The 14634-nt window shown below is 55.6% G+C and overlaps 1 protein-coding gene across 1 annotated transcript in view; it reads left to right on the top strand.

The window, feature by feature from the left end:
• Nucleotides 1-14415, top strand: part of PPFIA4 (PTPRF interacting protein alpha 4) — a 34979-nt gene extending 20564 nt beyond the window's left edge. The window contains exons 12-28 of the mRNA XM_026063756.1: nucleotides 210-352; nucleotides 598-820; nucleotides 1290-1530; nucleotides 1810-1845; nucleotides 2531-2664; nucleotides 2836-2999; nucleotides 3723-3816; nucleotides 4119-4200; nucleotides 4845-5045; nucleotides 6395-6457; nucleotides 7658-7684; nucleotides 8530-8705; nucleotides 9639-9736; nucleotides 10480-10655; nucleotides 10923-10991; nucleotides 12120-12297; nucleotides 13877-14415. Coding sequence (XP_025919541.1) covers nucleotides 210-352; nucleotides 598-820; nucleotides 1290-1530; nucleotides 1810-1845; nucleotides 2531-2664; nucleotides 2836-2999; nucleotides 3723-3816; nucleotides 4119-4200; nucleotides 4845-5045; nucleotides 6395-6457; nucleotides 7658-7684; nucleotides 8530-8705; nucleotides 9639-9736; nucleotides 10480-10655; nucleotides 10923-10991; nucleotides 12120-12297; nucleotides 13877-13926 — 2155 coding nt within the window. The 3' untranslated portion in view covers nucleotides 13927-14415. The remainder of the gene's footprint in view (nucleotides 1-209; nucleotides 353-597; nucleotides 821-1289; nucleotides 1531-1809; nucleotides 1846-2530; nucleotides 2665-2835; nucleotides 3000-3722; nucleotides 3817-4118; nucleotides 4201-4844; nucleotides 5046-6394; nucleotides 6458-7657; nucleotides 7685-8529; nucleotides 8706-9638; nucleotides 9737-10479; nucleotides 10656-10922; nucleotides 10992-12119; nucleotides 12298-13876) is intronic.
• Nucleotides 14416-14634: the final 219 nt, after the last annotated feature.

Raw genomic sequence — 14634 nt, 5'->3', positions numbered from 1 at the left:
CAAGGCTCCCTTCCCCTCCAGAGACTGGTTTTGCACCCTGTTTCATTCAGAGCAAGTGGGCATTGCTGGGGAGAGCATCCTGGAGTGGCACCATCCTCTTGCTCCTCTATCCCGGGCAAGCCTGGGTTGCAAGTGGAGGAGCTAGTGGGCCAGGGACCAGGAGCATCCTTGCACAGGGCAGCCTCTGCAATGGGCTCTCTTCCCCCCAGGTCCCACATGGGCAGCACCACAGACCTGCGCTTCCCACTGAGCACCATGGTCCATGCCCCTGCTGAGACCTTCGGGACAGCCCCGGGCCTGCCTCGCACACAGAAGGGTCGATTCGCCCGGCGAGAGGAGCCAGCCAAGGTAAGCCATCTTCACGGCGCCACTGGTTCAGGGTCTCCTCCTGGGCACTTGACTCTGGTCTCCTGGCTTGGACACTGGCCTCACATGGGGGCATCTTCCCTGAGTTGGGGACGTGGGGCAATTTCCTTCACCCGGCTTCTGTGTGGGAGTGATCCAGCAGGAAAGGTTTTTGCCTTGGGGTCATGTTGACTGTTGCTTGGAGGCTTCCAGTTTGGCTTTCAGAGACATGAGGGTGCTGTGCATGAATAGTGGATTTGTTCCCCCAGGACTGGGAGCAGGCCCAGGCAGGCAGTGTCCTGGCCACGGGGCCTCACGCGTTCGACAGTGACCCCGACATCTCCGATGTGGATGAGGACGACCACGAGACGCTCTTCAGCTCCATGGATGTGCTCTCTCCCAGCGGGCACTCGGATGCCCAGACGTTGGCCATGATGCTCCAGGAGCAGCTGGACGCCATCAATGAGGAGATCAGGTAGCGGCCACAGTCAAAAACTGACACCGTCTTGTTCTGAAACAGCTTCATGGGGCCACAAACTGCCAGGCCATGGGAGGAGGCTCCGATGCCCTGAGACTGAGGTCTTGGTCCAGTTTCAGCCGGGGAAGTGGCTCCAGAACATCCAGCCGCAGGGCTCGGTCCTTCCCTCCCTGTGGCTGCCTATGCCTCAGCTGCACCAGTGCTGGCTTGCTGAAAGAATTGCTGTTGAAAAGCAGCCCCCCCCCCTAAAATTTTAAATGAAATTGGGACCCCTCTGTGCCCTGGTTTCCATGGATGCTGATGGGTCTTGCTGCCATTCCTGGAGACCAGGGGCTCAAGTCACGGCACCAGGGGTGCATTTCCCTGGTGTAGGGAAAAAAGTCCATGGCCAGGAGGTGTGAGATGGCCAAGGACTGCTACCAGAAAAGTGGGGACCCAGGAGCTCTGAGCCCTGATGCACCCCCAGGATGATCCAAGAGGAGAAGGAGTCCACCGAACTTCGTGCAGAGGAGCTGGAGACCCGCGTGACGAGTGGCAGCATGGAGGGCCTGAACCTCACCCAGCTCTGCAAAAGGGCCTCCATCCCCACCTCGCTGACAGCCCTGTCCCTGGCCAGCTCATCCCCACCTCTCAGCGGGCGCTCCACCCCCAAGCTGTCCTCCCGCAGCGCTGCTCAGGACCTCGACCGCATGGGAATCATGACGCTGGTGAGGTGGCGCACAGGACCGATGGGAGCCTGGGGCAGGGGATGAAGCTGAACAGGGGGTGCACGTGTGGCTGACTGGGGTGGAAGCAATGCCCTGGTGTGTGCACGGGTGTATGGGGGTGTGACGTGGAACAGGGCGCCTGTGTTTGTCTTCTCCCAGCTTGGCTTGCCTGGCCCCAGTGCCACTCGCCGTGCCGGGGCATGGAGGGCTGCTGCGGGAAGTGTTCTCTGTTGACCACCTCCCTTTCTGTGTCTCTCTCACTTTCCCCCTTGCAATCAGCCCAGTGACTTGAGGAAGCATCGGAGGAAACTGCTTGTGAGTCGTTCCCATCCCGTTGGTTTCTGCCCAAGCCCCTTTTCCAGCCTGCTTCTGGCTTTGTCCATGCCAGGTCAGGCTGTGCAGAGCTGGGGACCCCAGGGATTCAGCAGGAACATCAGGGGGATCCCACCAGGTGCTTGGAGGCATGCCAGCCACATCACTGGAGTCTGAGCCCCATGTCCTCTGTGTTCCTTGGCTGCTCCTTTCGTCTTTGATCTGCATGGCGCTGCCTGTTCTGGCATGGGAGCTGGGACCAGCAGCCTGTGGGTACTGATGAGACACGGGATGTTCGGAAAGCCATCGGGTCTTCAAACATCGTGCATCCCTGCCGGGGACAGGGTGTTTTGGGGACATTCCCATATGTGCTCCTCAGAGCCCTCTGCTGCAGCTGGCAGTTTCTATCCCCGCATCCTGACCTGGACCATGGGGCTGCATCCTCTCTCCTCCCCATGCCCAGGATCTTGGCCTTTATGACCTCCCCATCTGCCTGGGCAACTCCAGCCATTGCTGGGGCTTGGGTTTAGGCTAATCCTGGCAGGTGGCAAAGCCTCAGAGTGCTGTCGGCTCTTTTGGCCATGCCTCTATGGAGCAAGAGAGAGGGGGTCAGTCTGGGGCAGCCAGCAGGGCATTGATGGGGCCAGCGGTTTTGCCATCAAACCTCACAGCTCCTCTGTCTGTTCAGTCACCTGCAGCTCGGGATGAGAGCCGAGAGGATAAAACCACCATCAAATGTGAGACCTCCCCCCCGTCCTCACCCAGGACGTTACGGCTGGAGAAGCTGGGCCACCCTGCACTAAGTCAAGAGGATGGGAAGAGGTATGTGGAGCATCCGTTCGATCTTGCACCAACAGTGGCTGCTCCATCAGTCCCAGGGCTCAGGGTGGGGGGAGCGTGGGGCTATGGGACTGGCTGGGGTTTGCTGTGGCTTGTGTGCTGCTCGGGAATAACCTAAAGGCTTTGCTGTTCCTCTCCCTCCTCCATCCCCAGCTCACTGGAGGAGCAGGCCAGCAACCCCAGCAGCAACAGCAGCCAGGACTCCCTGCACAAGGGCTCCAAGAGGAAGGGGATCAAATCCTCCATCGGGCGCTTGTTTGGGAAAAAAGAGAAGGGTCGCTTGATTCAGCTGAGCAGAGAAGGGGCCACAGGGCAGGGTCTGTGAGCAGCCCCATTCCCGTGTGCACTGGGTGGGCGTCCTCCTGGGCCAGGCTGTCCGCACACCTCCTGGCACTGTCTGGCTTTGGGGTGCTGTTGGGGGTGCCAGGCAGAGAAGTAGGGACATCCCATCTGATTTGGGGACATCAGGGCCACAGCTGAGTTGTGCCCAGAGTCTGCTGGCTCTGGTCCCTGTACAGCTTCTGTACTGGTCTGACAGTACAGCCCCAGTCTGAGGGCAGGCATATCCTGGGGCTTTCTGCTCCATGGCCTTTTCTGGCATGAGCATGTTATCAGCATTCGTGCTCTCCAACAGCTGCAGTGATAATAATGACTCCCCATCACTGTATCTTATCTCTAATGTTCCCCAGATCTGCTTCCCTCTCCATGGGACCTCCCTGATCTTGCACAGCCCTTCAGTGGGCACCATGTTTCCACACCTAAATCCTTCACTGCTTCAGGGTTGAGTGTCTTGAAACAGAAGGGATGGCAAGCAAGGATCCCCTCTGCACTCCTCAGGGACCTGGGGTCTGTCAGAGTGGGTTGGGAATGGGGAGGGGGCCCATCACCTGCTGTACTGTGACCGTGCATCCCCAATGCCATGGTGTGGGGACCCCAGCAGTGCCCACGCTGACCCCGGGGATATCACACTAACCCTGGGGATGTCATGCTGATCCTGGGGATGTCACACTGACTCTGGGGATGTCTCGCTTGCTCAGTAGTACTGCTGACCGACACAGAGGTGGGCATGCAGGACCCCCTGGGACTCGGCAAGCTGGGGGCTCAGGCCGAGAAGGATCGACGCCTGCGGAAGAAGTGAGTGGCCTTCCTTCCCTGCCCCAGCAAGGAAATGTCCCACCTGATGGCTGTTAAGCCATGGCAGGTGCACGAGAATTGCTGAAAAGCCCTAAACTGAGACATCTTCTCAACTTCACCTTTCCTGGAGCCCTGTTAGCTCCACTATTGCTTTGTTGCTGGCTGCTTCTTGCTGCCCGCAGTCTCCTCTCTTTCAAGATGTCCTTCTCACCTACCTTCGTGTCACGGGCCTGTACAAGCCATAGCTGCTCCCTTCTCCGCAAACCCCCAATAAATCACTCTTCTGCTGCTGTTCCCTCCAGGCACGAACTCCTGGAAGAAGCTCGGAGGAAAGGTCTGCCCTTTGCTCACTGGGATGGCCCAACTGTCGTCTCCTGGCTGGAGGTGAGGCAGAGCATGCCCATGCATTGTCCCCACACACCAGCTGCTTTGCAGTTTCAGTCAATATCTGTAGCATGCTCCCCTGGCAGGGGATTCAGTACCCCACACTCCAGCCACGCTTGGTCCTTGCACGCAGGTAGTGGTTGCAGAATAGCTCGTGCCAGGCAACTTCTCCCTGCCAAGCCCTGAGCCCCTCGAAGAGCCCTGCAGAGCAGGTGATTAGTGCAGGTGGCAGCAGGGACCTCTCCCTGGTCACAGAGACATTTGCCCTCCTGGTTGGTTGAGAAGGGATGTGGGAGAGGAGCTGTCTTAGAACCACTGTGGGACCAAGTGAGCAGGCCTAGGGGAGCAGAGCAGATCCCCACATCCCTCTCACAGTCTACAGAGTTGTGGCTGGGGGTTTCCTTATGCCTGAGCCTTGGCTTTGAGTTGAGAGGCTCAGCAGGTGCTCTTTCCCTGTGCTGTGTCCATGACATGCAGGGATGCTGGGCTGCCACCAGGCCATCTGTGCAAGGTCTAAAAAACAAAGGAGCCCCACATGGGCATCCCACTTTGGTACTGAGATTTAAACAGGGTATCCTGAAGACTGTCAGATGAAGTTAGGGTATGTCCCCCAGGCAGTCACTGGCTTTGCCCTCTTTTGGCAGCTCTGGGTGGGCATGCCAGCCTGGTACGTTGCCGCTTGCCGAGCCAATGTGAAGAGCGGGGCCATCATGTCGGCCTTGTCTGACACTGAGATCCAAAGGGAGATTGGCATCAGCAATGCCCTGCATCGCCTGAAGCTGCGCTTGGCCATCCAGGAGATGGTGTCACTCACGAGCCCATCAGCACCACCCACATCACGGACGGTAAGTGCTCCGCACCGCCGGCCCCCTCAGGAACCACCTTCCCCCAAAAGAGACCCCAACACRGCAAGGCAATGTGGCTGGGCCCCACTTCCCCCAGCTCCTTGGGACCACGGCAGTTCATCAGTCCCCAGGGAATCCCAGTGTCTCAGGCAAGTACAGCGAGGAAGGGCTCACTAGTATTTGAAGCAGGCCATGGAGGGGATGACGTCCCCTCACAGATCAGTCAAGCCCCCAGACATGTATCCTCAGGTGCAAAGATAATTTACTGCCGTCAAGTGTGAAGCACTTTCCTGTCTTTGAGCACCAGCAGATGCTCTTATCCTCACACACAGGGGTTGTCAGCAGGAGGCTAACCCTGTCAAGCACCCTGCAAAGAGCAAAGCTCAGGGACTTGTCTGCCCTGGAAAGGATAAAATCCCAGTGAAACAGTGTATGTTATCTATATATTCCAGCTCAGATATTCACAGCTGTTTTCTCAATTGTTTCCACATAAACCTTTTTGGGGACCATCTGAATTCCTGGGTCAAGTCAGAATAAGTACAGAACCCAGCCTTCCCCTGGACAGGACGTGAGACAGGTGGAGAGACTGTGTCCTGTGCTGGTCCCTAACGCTCCCAAGGAGACAGTGGTGCCCCAGTAATGCTGAGATGTGTCTGTAGAAAAGCAGTCAACAGAAAGAAAGGCCCCCAGGCCCCTTCTACCCACATGGTCTGCCGCTGTCCCAAGCATGAYGTGTCCCTCGGATGGCCAAGGCTGGGGTCACAGCCATCAGAGAAGGTCCTGCAGGCTCTCAGAATGTGAAATGAAAGTGTAAAAGCAGCAAAAGAACCAGAGGGGCTTCTCCATCCTCTGGCTGTTGCATGCTGCCATGGCTCAGCGTGGCGGGTGCTGCCATCCCTACCAACATGCACGCCTCAGCCCAGGGCTGCCTGCCTGGGTCATGCAGTCCTCTGCAGAAGGGCAGGGGAAAAGCTCAAGCCGTGTGGTCCCTGCTGTAGGGTGTCTGGGAAGAGCTGTGCTCCTCACTGCGCTCTCCGTGGCTGCACAGACGGCCCAGGCTCCCCGCAGGTGGCAGGGGTGCTGGCAGCCTGAGCTAGGAGGACGCGGCAAGATCCCACCGAGGACAGCACCAAGAGCAAGAAGGGYCTGGTCCTCCCTGCCCCTGCTTAGCAGCCCCTCTCTGGGTTACCCTGCCTCTATTGCACAACAGGAGACCCTAAAACATCTCAAGCCAGGCTTCTTTCCAGCTAGGTCACTCCTTGTCCATTCCCTTCATTCGGTCCCAGAATCAATCTGTCAGGCCACGGCTCTGTGGCTGGTAACCCTGATCACTGTGCCTTCCCCTTTAGTCCTCCGGAAACGTCTGGGTCACCCATGAGGAGATGGAGAATATGGCAACTTCCACAAAGACGGTGAGTCTGGCCAGCCCTGCTGTCGCCACACAGCGTATCAGTTACCAAACTGAGCTCTGGGCACGCATTAATGTGCTAAACCCTGAGAGGGAAGCAGTCTTATGCTGCGTCTCATGTGTCAGCTCTTGACCAGTACCATGCACCTGTTTAGAAACCATCTTTCAGCCTTTAAAATCTCAACAATTTTGAAAGCTTGCTTAAAAACCATCAGACGCATTTTCCTTTGTCAAGATCCTGTGGCTTTTGCTGGGTTTCCAGAATAGCTTGTCTGTCTATTGTGAGTTAGAGGAAAAAAGAAGGAAAGATGAAAAGCCAGGAGTGATCTCAGATAGATGCACAAGAACAAGTCACATATTTGTCATCCTACACCCAGAGAAGTTATTGGTTAATCTCCCATTGACCTTTGCAGGCCCAAATATCATCCCTTCTGCATGAGCAGGAGGTGTTACTACCCTGGCTGATAGTGTGGGGTCCCTCAGAGTGACGTGGCCGTGTTCCTATGGGTCCCTCGGAGACATGTGGCCATGCTCCTGATGGCTCCAGGTCCCTCGGAGAGATGTGCCCATGCTCCCCTGTCTGCAGCTTAATGACCCTGTTTCCATGTCTCAGAGCAGGGGCAGCATTTCGGATTAATTGTGTGAATTATTAAGCATCTTATTGAAGCTTGTGTCCACTGGCCGGGAAGCACAGAACCTGTAGCTGGTGGGTGCCGTTTGGGGATGGAGAGCTCGGAGTTATGGCAGAGATGCAGCACTTTAGCATGTTTTGCAAGGTCAAACAAAACCAGCACAGGTTGACAACGGAAGAAATAGCTGCAGACTTGGCAAACTGGGTTGGCCAGTGCCTCTGGGGGTTGTGACCCACAGGGCAGTGTGGACAAAGCCTGGGTGTTTCACTGCACCCCTCTCTCTTTGGGGGGGCCTGTGTTTGCCGGGAATAGTGTGTGAGCCCCAGCGTCTGTGCCATTTCCAGGCTCAAGGCCACACGGTGTAATGCAGCTTTGAAGACAGGGATGCCCATGAAAATGCCCAGAGCACCCTGAGCCACGCACCCACAAGCCTGCCCCCCATCCCCTCTGGGTCACGCCGCACCGAGGGGTCCCACGTTTGGCATGCGCGGCATGCACTCTCGCAGCATGGGACTGCCGGGATCACTGACTTTACCTGTCCTTTCTATTGACATGCTGCATGTGTCACACAGGACACAGAGGAAGGCAGCTGGGCACAGGTGAGGTCCCTATGTCACCCTTTTCTGCGGGCGGTGCATGGGGAGGTTATGGGAGGGAGAGTTGGATGCCACTGGGCTCCTCGGGGGTTGAGCTCCTCCTGGAACCTCTCACCAAATAGCATCCCTTGCTGCTCTGTGCAGAGCAATGTTTTCAGGGACCTCCCCTGTCAGATCCTGGTCCGGTGTTGAACACCTGCATGGAACAGTGACCAGCCACCCGGCATGGGAGGCTGGTTTCTGGTTGCACAAACATTAACGTTTCACTTTTTTATGGCTTCAAATTCAGGATAGGGAACATTTTCATGAACTGAAAAKGTGGAAGGAAAAACTCCTGTTTGGATCCATCACTTCCGGTTTCAATCAGTCCTGATCGTTTTATTTTTCTTCTGTTGGGTTTTATTTCATTTTTTGGACCCTAAATCAACTTGCAGTGAAAATGAATGGATGTTTTGCTACCCAAAACTGACCTTTTTTCATTTTGAAGGGATAAAATCAGATGTTTCGGTGATTTCTGAGCTTTTTTGAACTAAAGCAATCTGAAATGCACTGAAACCTATTCTTTAATTAGTTTTAAAGAAACTGATCATAAATTCCATGTATCCCTTGTGTTTGCCTTTTGCCTGCTGCTCTGTCTTCTCAGAGCATATCAGTAGGACACAGACCATTCCCAACAGGACCATTCCCTCCAGCACCACCAATACAGAGTAGGGTTAAACTCTTCTGGCCCAGGTTTGGTCCTCAAGACAGTTTCCTCAGGCTGCAGCATTGAACTGATGCTGGTCTCCTGGGGTTGTCTGCAGCTCTGCTGAGCCCTGGTTTCTCCCTAGCTTATTTTGCTTTCACAGACGCTGGCTTATGGGGACATGAACCACGAATGGATTGGGAATGAGTGGCTGCCCAGTCTGGGTCTCCCGCAGTATCGCAGCTATTTCATGGAGTGTCTTGTTGATGCTCGGATGCTGGACCACCTCACCAAGAAAGACCTCAGAGTGCACCTGAAGATGGTGGACAGCTTCCACCGGTGAGCCCCATCCTCCGGAAGGTCCCCAGGGTGCAGTGCCTGTGCATGGAGCAGAGGACAGGAGTTTTGAGGGATTCTCCCCAGTCTTGGGCAGCCCCAGTGCTGGAGGATGGCTTTTCTAGGCTAGATCCAATTGCTTGGTCTGGGACAGCTCACATAGGCAAATGTTCTCCTTCAGCGTAGTCCCTGCAGCAAAACCAGAGAGGAACGAGCCTTCTCCTGGCTGTGGAGCAAACCACAGACAAAAAAAGGGCTCATCCCACCCAGTCTGCCTCTGGCAGGTAGAGCAGTCACCCAGTGGCTGCGCAGCTTCAAGAAGGCTCACACCATCTTACCTATCTTGCTCAAGTGCCAACATCCTTGTCTCCAGCCTGCTGGCACTCAGTCCAGATCAAGATCCGTTGCAGCAGGAATTATGAGCATCAGCTCATTCATCTCTCTGGTGGGCAGAGAGAAAGGGGTGCATGAGGAGCACGTCCTGGCGTGGCCTTTGAATGGGCAGCTCAGCATCTCGACCTTGTCATGGGGTACCACCATCCAACCAAAACCAGAGGCCTGTGTCCCACGGGCCTGCCAGGGCCTTCCCTGTTCTGGGGGTGAAGCCTTTGGCATGGAGTGGCTCCCATGGGCTGGTTATCCCTTCCTTCCCTGCCACTGAGAACGGAGCATCATTGCTTGGATCCACATGCTCTCAGGTGGGTAGAACAGGCTGAAGCTGATGGAGGGGGGAATTACCAAGAAAGGGAGAGCTGTTCCCTGATTTCTGGTTAAGATCTTTGCTTTGGGTTGTGTCTGTGCTTACCCAACCCTGCACCAAAGCATCCTTCAGGTGCATGGGGAGTAAGCAGGGACCTCCATGGGGTCCTTCCAAGCTGCCTGCCTCAGCGATGCTGAGCCTTCCTGAGGGTTGCGTGACGCCTCATGTCCTTGCAGCACCAGCCTGCAGTATGGCATCATGTGCCTGAAGAGGCTCAACTACGACCGCAAAGAGCTCGAGAGGAGGCGAGAAGAGACCCAGCATGAAATCAAAGGTCAGCAGCCATGTACAAGGTCCTGCCCTGGAAAAGGAGATGAAAAACATCCCAAGAGATGCCCAGTGGTCCTCTCTCTCCTCTTCCTAATTTTTAGCACAGTGCTTGTCAGGGGRAGGTCAATACTTCTGAGCAATGCCATACTTGCAGGCCTGTTCTCCGTGGGGTACCTCCCTGCAGTACTTCCCCAGCAGACTCTGTGCTCCAACTACATTTAGGCAGTTTACCCTTAGGCAGTTTACCCCAGTCAGGCATGAGGAGAGARGAAGGGAGTCAAGACGGGAAAGACCTAGTCCGAGCACTGGATCAGCTTCTCCAAACCCATTCAGATGCTCAGGACAGCCCTGAGCTTGCTAAGCCTCCCCTTCCTCGCTGGCTGTCCTGGGATTCCCTGTGCATCTGGCTGCTGCTTAGATTATGTCTCATTACTGATAATGCCCTTAATTACAGCAGCAGCCCTGGGTTCTTAGGATTAATTTGCACAGTTGCTTTCTGCCTGTAATTTCTGCATTTAGTTTGATAAATAGAAGGGAGCCATTCCTGGCACTTGGGCACTCAGTGTTGCTGCTGGCCAAGGCAGGAGAACATCCCCAGCACTGATCTGGGAAAGATCGCTTCATTTGGTCCCAGAATCAACCTGAGGCTGTGTGTCAGGGCTCTGGGACATCATCAGGTCCCTGCACAGCCGGGAGTGTGACCTGAGCTGGCCTGGTCCCCTGAGACATGCCTTTGCTCTTTTGCAGATGTGTTGGTGTGGACCAATGACCAGGTCATTCACTGGATCCAGTCCATCGGGCTCCGCGAGTACGCAAACAACCTCGCTGAGAGCGGGGTGCATGGGGCACTSCTGGCCCTCGATGAAAATTTCGACCATAATAGTCTGGCGCTTGTGTTGCAAATCCCCACRCAGAACACACAGGTACAGGGAGCATCCTTGGGGGCTCTTGGGTGCTCACTGCTGGCCAGCTCACCATGTCCCCTCCTCTGGCCCAGGGTTGCACTGGGCACTGCATGGAGGTGGCTGTGTTGCAGCTCCACCAGTCCCACCAGTTTGAATCTGCTTTTCAAAGCGGAGGCCTCGGCATGCGGGCTTTTTCTCCATCATTCTCAGAGTTTTCCTGGGATGAGGGTTTGTGCTGAGACCTGTTCCCATCGGCAGGGAACACTCATTTGATGTTACTTGCAGGCTCGACAGGTGCTGGAGAGGGAATTCAACAATCTGCTCGCCTTGGGCACCGATCGGAGGCTGGATGATGTGAGTACCAAACCTCTTCCATGCCCAGATCATGATGGGCACCTGTTCTTGAGTAAGAAACAGAAAAAAGCAGCAGGAGCCTGACAGGGATATGGTGACTAGGCCAATGCTGTCATACTTGCTTTTTTTACCYTCTGCGGAAGAATGCTTCAGCAGGCAAAACCTTCTAACTCTTGTAGTCACACCTGGTGGCATAGGCTGGGAAGCACGATGCRATTTACTGACCTGGAGAGATTCATGCTGGTGAGCAGATATTTTCTGCATCAAGAAAATGCTTGCAGCATCCCAGGACCCCTTTGCAACATCAGTGGGTACAGGCAGGACCTCTGCTCTCTCCCCCTTCTCCAAGAGACCCAAGTAGGACGTCACAAACTCTCTAGAGGAGYTGCAAGAACAATGTCAGTGGAATTAGTTAAAACTAGTAGATAAGGCCCTGAGGAATGAGCTGCCAGGCCTTGGAGGCAGGAGAAGTAGAGTCTTGTACATCTTTCCTAGCCTCATGCTCGGTGGTCTGAATTTTCAAGAGGGCCCACATGGCTTTCCTTTCCATCTGCATTAATATTGCCTTCTAGAGGCATGGATGTTCTGGACATGGCACATTTGTGACCAGAAAAGCTGGTGTGTTGGAGATGCCCCATTAGGCAGCCAGAAAGCTGCACAGTTGGTTCACRTTGAGCCAATGGAGGTGAGAATTCATCTAGACCTCTCCTACATATAGGTTTCCTCCATGAGATATGACAGCAGAGCTAGTCTGGGCTCTCTTTATAGCATGGAGAGAAATATGCACTTCCAGATGCCATTATCTGGCCTAAGTTAAATTCCCTTTTCCCTTTGGGTGTTTACCAGGGCTCATGTGTCGATGTCTTGAGGGCATCTTTATGGGCAGGCTGGAGAGAAGAGGTAAGTAAGTTGGAAAGGATCATTCCCATGTTGTGGGATCCGAGACATGTCTCCAGTGTCCTCGTCCCAATTTGTTTGTGCACTTTGCACCGTACAGTTGGTCTGCATGTATGGATAGACCCTCAGTTAGGGGAAACCGGTGCTGGTATCTCACAGGGGTGGAAGGTCCAGCCACCACTCAGAAGTGTGGGCTTATCCAACACCACATAACCTGCTTTTCCCTCACAGAGCGATGACAAGACCTTCCGGCGAACCCCATCCTGGCGAAAGCGCTTCCGCCCACGAGACGTTCACAGCATCAACATGCTTAGYGGCTCGGCCGAGACACTGCCTGCTGGCTTCCGTGTCACCAGCCTGGTTCCCCTGCCGCCTCCATCCGCCCCCGCCAAGAAAATGCCCCCAGAAGGTAGGTTGCCCCATTCCCCCCAGGGCTCCTCTTCCACTGTGGGGTCCCGTGCCCAGACCTTGCAGCATGTGCCCTTGGGAGAGGAGAGGGGGAGAAGCTCGCTGATCCATGCAATCCTTGAGCTGTTGTCTGCTACAGATGTTATTTCAGGGCGTTTATTTCAGAATCTGGTCTGGTGTGTGGTTTCTTCGGTTCAAAGCAACAAGATTAGGGTGAGGGCTGGACCAGGGCCGTGACAAGTTATGACATTAAGTGGGGATCTGTATCACCCACTCCAGGAACGGTGTCCAGGGCAGAACCTATTGGAACAGCACTGGGGGCTGCCAGGAAATGACAACTAGATCTGGGCCAGGCTTGTCTATCCTGCCTTTTGGGAACCATCCCCAAAAGGGGGATGACTTTGAAATAACCAACTCAACTTGGTCTGAGCGCTGCTGAGCAGCCGCTCTTCCAGGACTGGCAGGCACCTGCTTTGACATGCTTGCTGCCCATGCTGCTGGTTTTCATGCATGTTTTACCTGAGCATGCGTGTCCCTGGCTCTGGGGCTCCACGGGATGCCATGGCTGTACAACTCCCTTCTACAAGTTATCTTGGTCCCTTCAGAAGCTGCAGGGAAGCGTAGGCTCCAGCCAGGTCACTCCTGATCTGTTCCCTGGACCAGGTACCTTGGTGCCACTGCCCCAAATCACCCACCACATCTCTAGAGGTACAGAGCTGGCTTCAGCACACTCAGAAATAAGTGTGTGAAGGAGAATTTAAAAGTTGAGCTGTCACCTTCCAGCTCCAAGCCCTGGGCTCAGCTCTCCTCCTGACTTCAGATCTGATTCACTCAAATTTCATGGCTTCTCATCCAACAGTTTGAGTCAAACCGCTGCTTAACCCTTTCCACCCCAAACCTGAAAGCTGTGATTCCCACCCAGCTGAGTACCATGAAACTGGGGCAAAATCCCAAGGATTAACAGCACCCAGATTAAGGATGGCAAGGATCATTTTTTGAAATATCTTGGAGCCTTGGGGGCATTGGAGCTGGCTTGATGTGCCTCTTCCTTTGACCCTCATCTTCGTGTGGCTTCAGTACATAGACGCTGCCTAATGGGAGCAGCAACAAACATTTTGGGTGGGAATCTCAGGGCTAATTGGAGCAATCACTAATTGCATGCTCTGCTGTTTGACTCACTTCCAGTTGGTGCCTCTGGGTCGCCAAGACTGGAGACCTCCACAGTCCGGACRTACTCCTGCTGAGAGTCAGCGTGACGGGAACCAGCCCGGCCCTGGGTAGGTGTGAGGAGGACTGAGGCTTCAGAGCTGGACTGGGGGCTGAGAGGGGAGCACRAGGCCTGGTGTCCTCTGCCTGGTGTCACTCAGGCAGGGTTTCTTCATTTGCTGAGGTTTGCCTCGCCAACAGGGTGCAYGGAGACCTTGGCAGCGGAGGAACAACCTGCCGCTGCATGAGACTTGTGGGCACCCTGCTGGGCCAGGAGGGTTCACCACCAGTTCTGGCTCGGTTTGTTGGYCCATGGGTCCCCAGATGGAGGTGAGCTGCCGTCCTTAGGGAGCTTTTTCTGCTTTGTTTCTCAGCACATCTGCACTATCCATAYGGCCACGTGCTGACTGCCTTTTGGGACTAGGCCAGAGCCCAGCCCATGCCTGTTTCTTGGCCCAAAACGATAGACACTGCAGTCCTGCCACTTTGGGCCACATGGACTGAAAAGGTTGCTCTTCCTTCTGCTTGTGCACCCACGTTTTCCCCCCCCGGCTCCCCGTGGCTGCTCCAAACTCCCGTCTGTGGCTTCTCTGCCCACCTTTCCCTGCATCGGCCGGGTTACGGATGCATTCGCTGGGCGCCTGCTCCGTTGCTGGCGGAGGTAGCGTGAGCTGCAGAGATGCATCGAAAGAGGGCTACGGTACTTGTAAACCTTTCTCCTGCCTGGTTCGTTTTGCCAATACGCCGAGGGCTGCCTGCCTGGCTCGCCTTAGCCCCGGGCATCGGGGACGCTGCTGCCCGGAGGACTCGAAGATGAGGATTCAGGCTCAGCTCRGCGTGGAAATCCACACGCCGGGGCYGCTGGGCGAGGAGCTGCCCCCTGGACGGGCTGCCGTGCCGGAGGGGCCAAGGGGCCGGGGCCAGCGCCCGGGTCGGTGCTTCGCACGCCATGCGCGTGCGGGATGGAGGGACGCCAGCCGTCGCGGGGGCGAGGAGGGTGGCCGTCTGCCGAGGGGCGGGCAGTCGGGGCACTGTGTTTTGGGACCGGACGCCGCTCGGGGGGAGGCTGCGCCTGCACGGCGGGTCCGCGAAGGGCTGCGTGGGGAAGGGCTGGAACCGCCCCAGACGGCTC

The sequence above is a fragment of the Apteryx rowi genome, unplaced genomic scaffold, assembly GCF_003343035.1.
Source record: "Apteryx rowi isolate R43461 unplaced genomic scaffold, aptRow1 scaffold_200, whole genome shotgun sequence".
Taxonomy (NCBI): domain Eukaryota; kingdom Metazoa; phylum Chordata; class Aves; order Apterygiformes; family Apterygidae; genus Apteryx; species Apteryx rowi.
The sequence above is the reverse complement of the archived record's forward strand: the minus strand, read 5'-3'. Positions and strand labels throughout refer to the sequence as shown.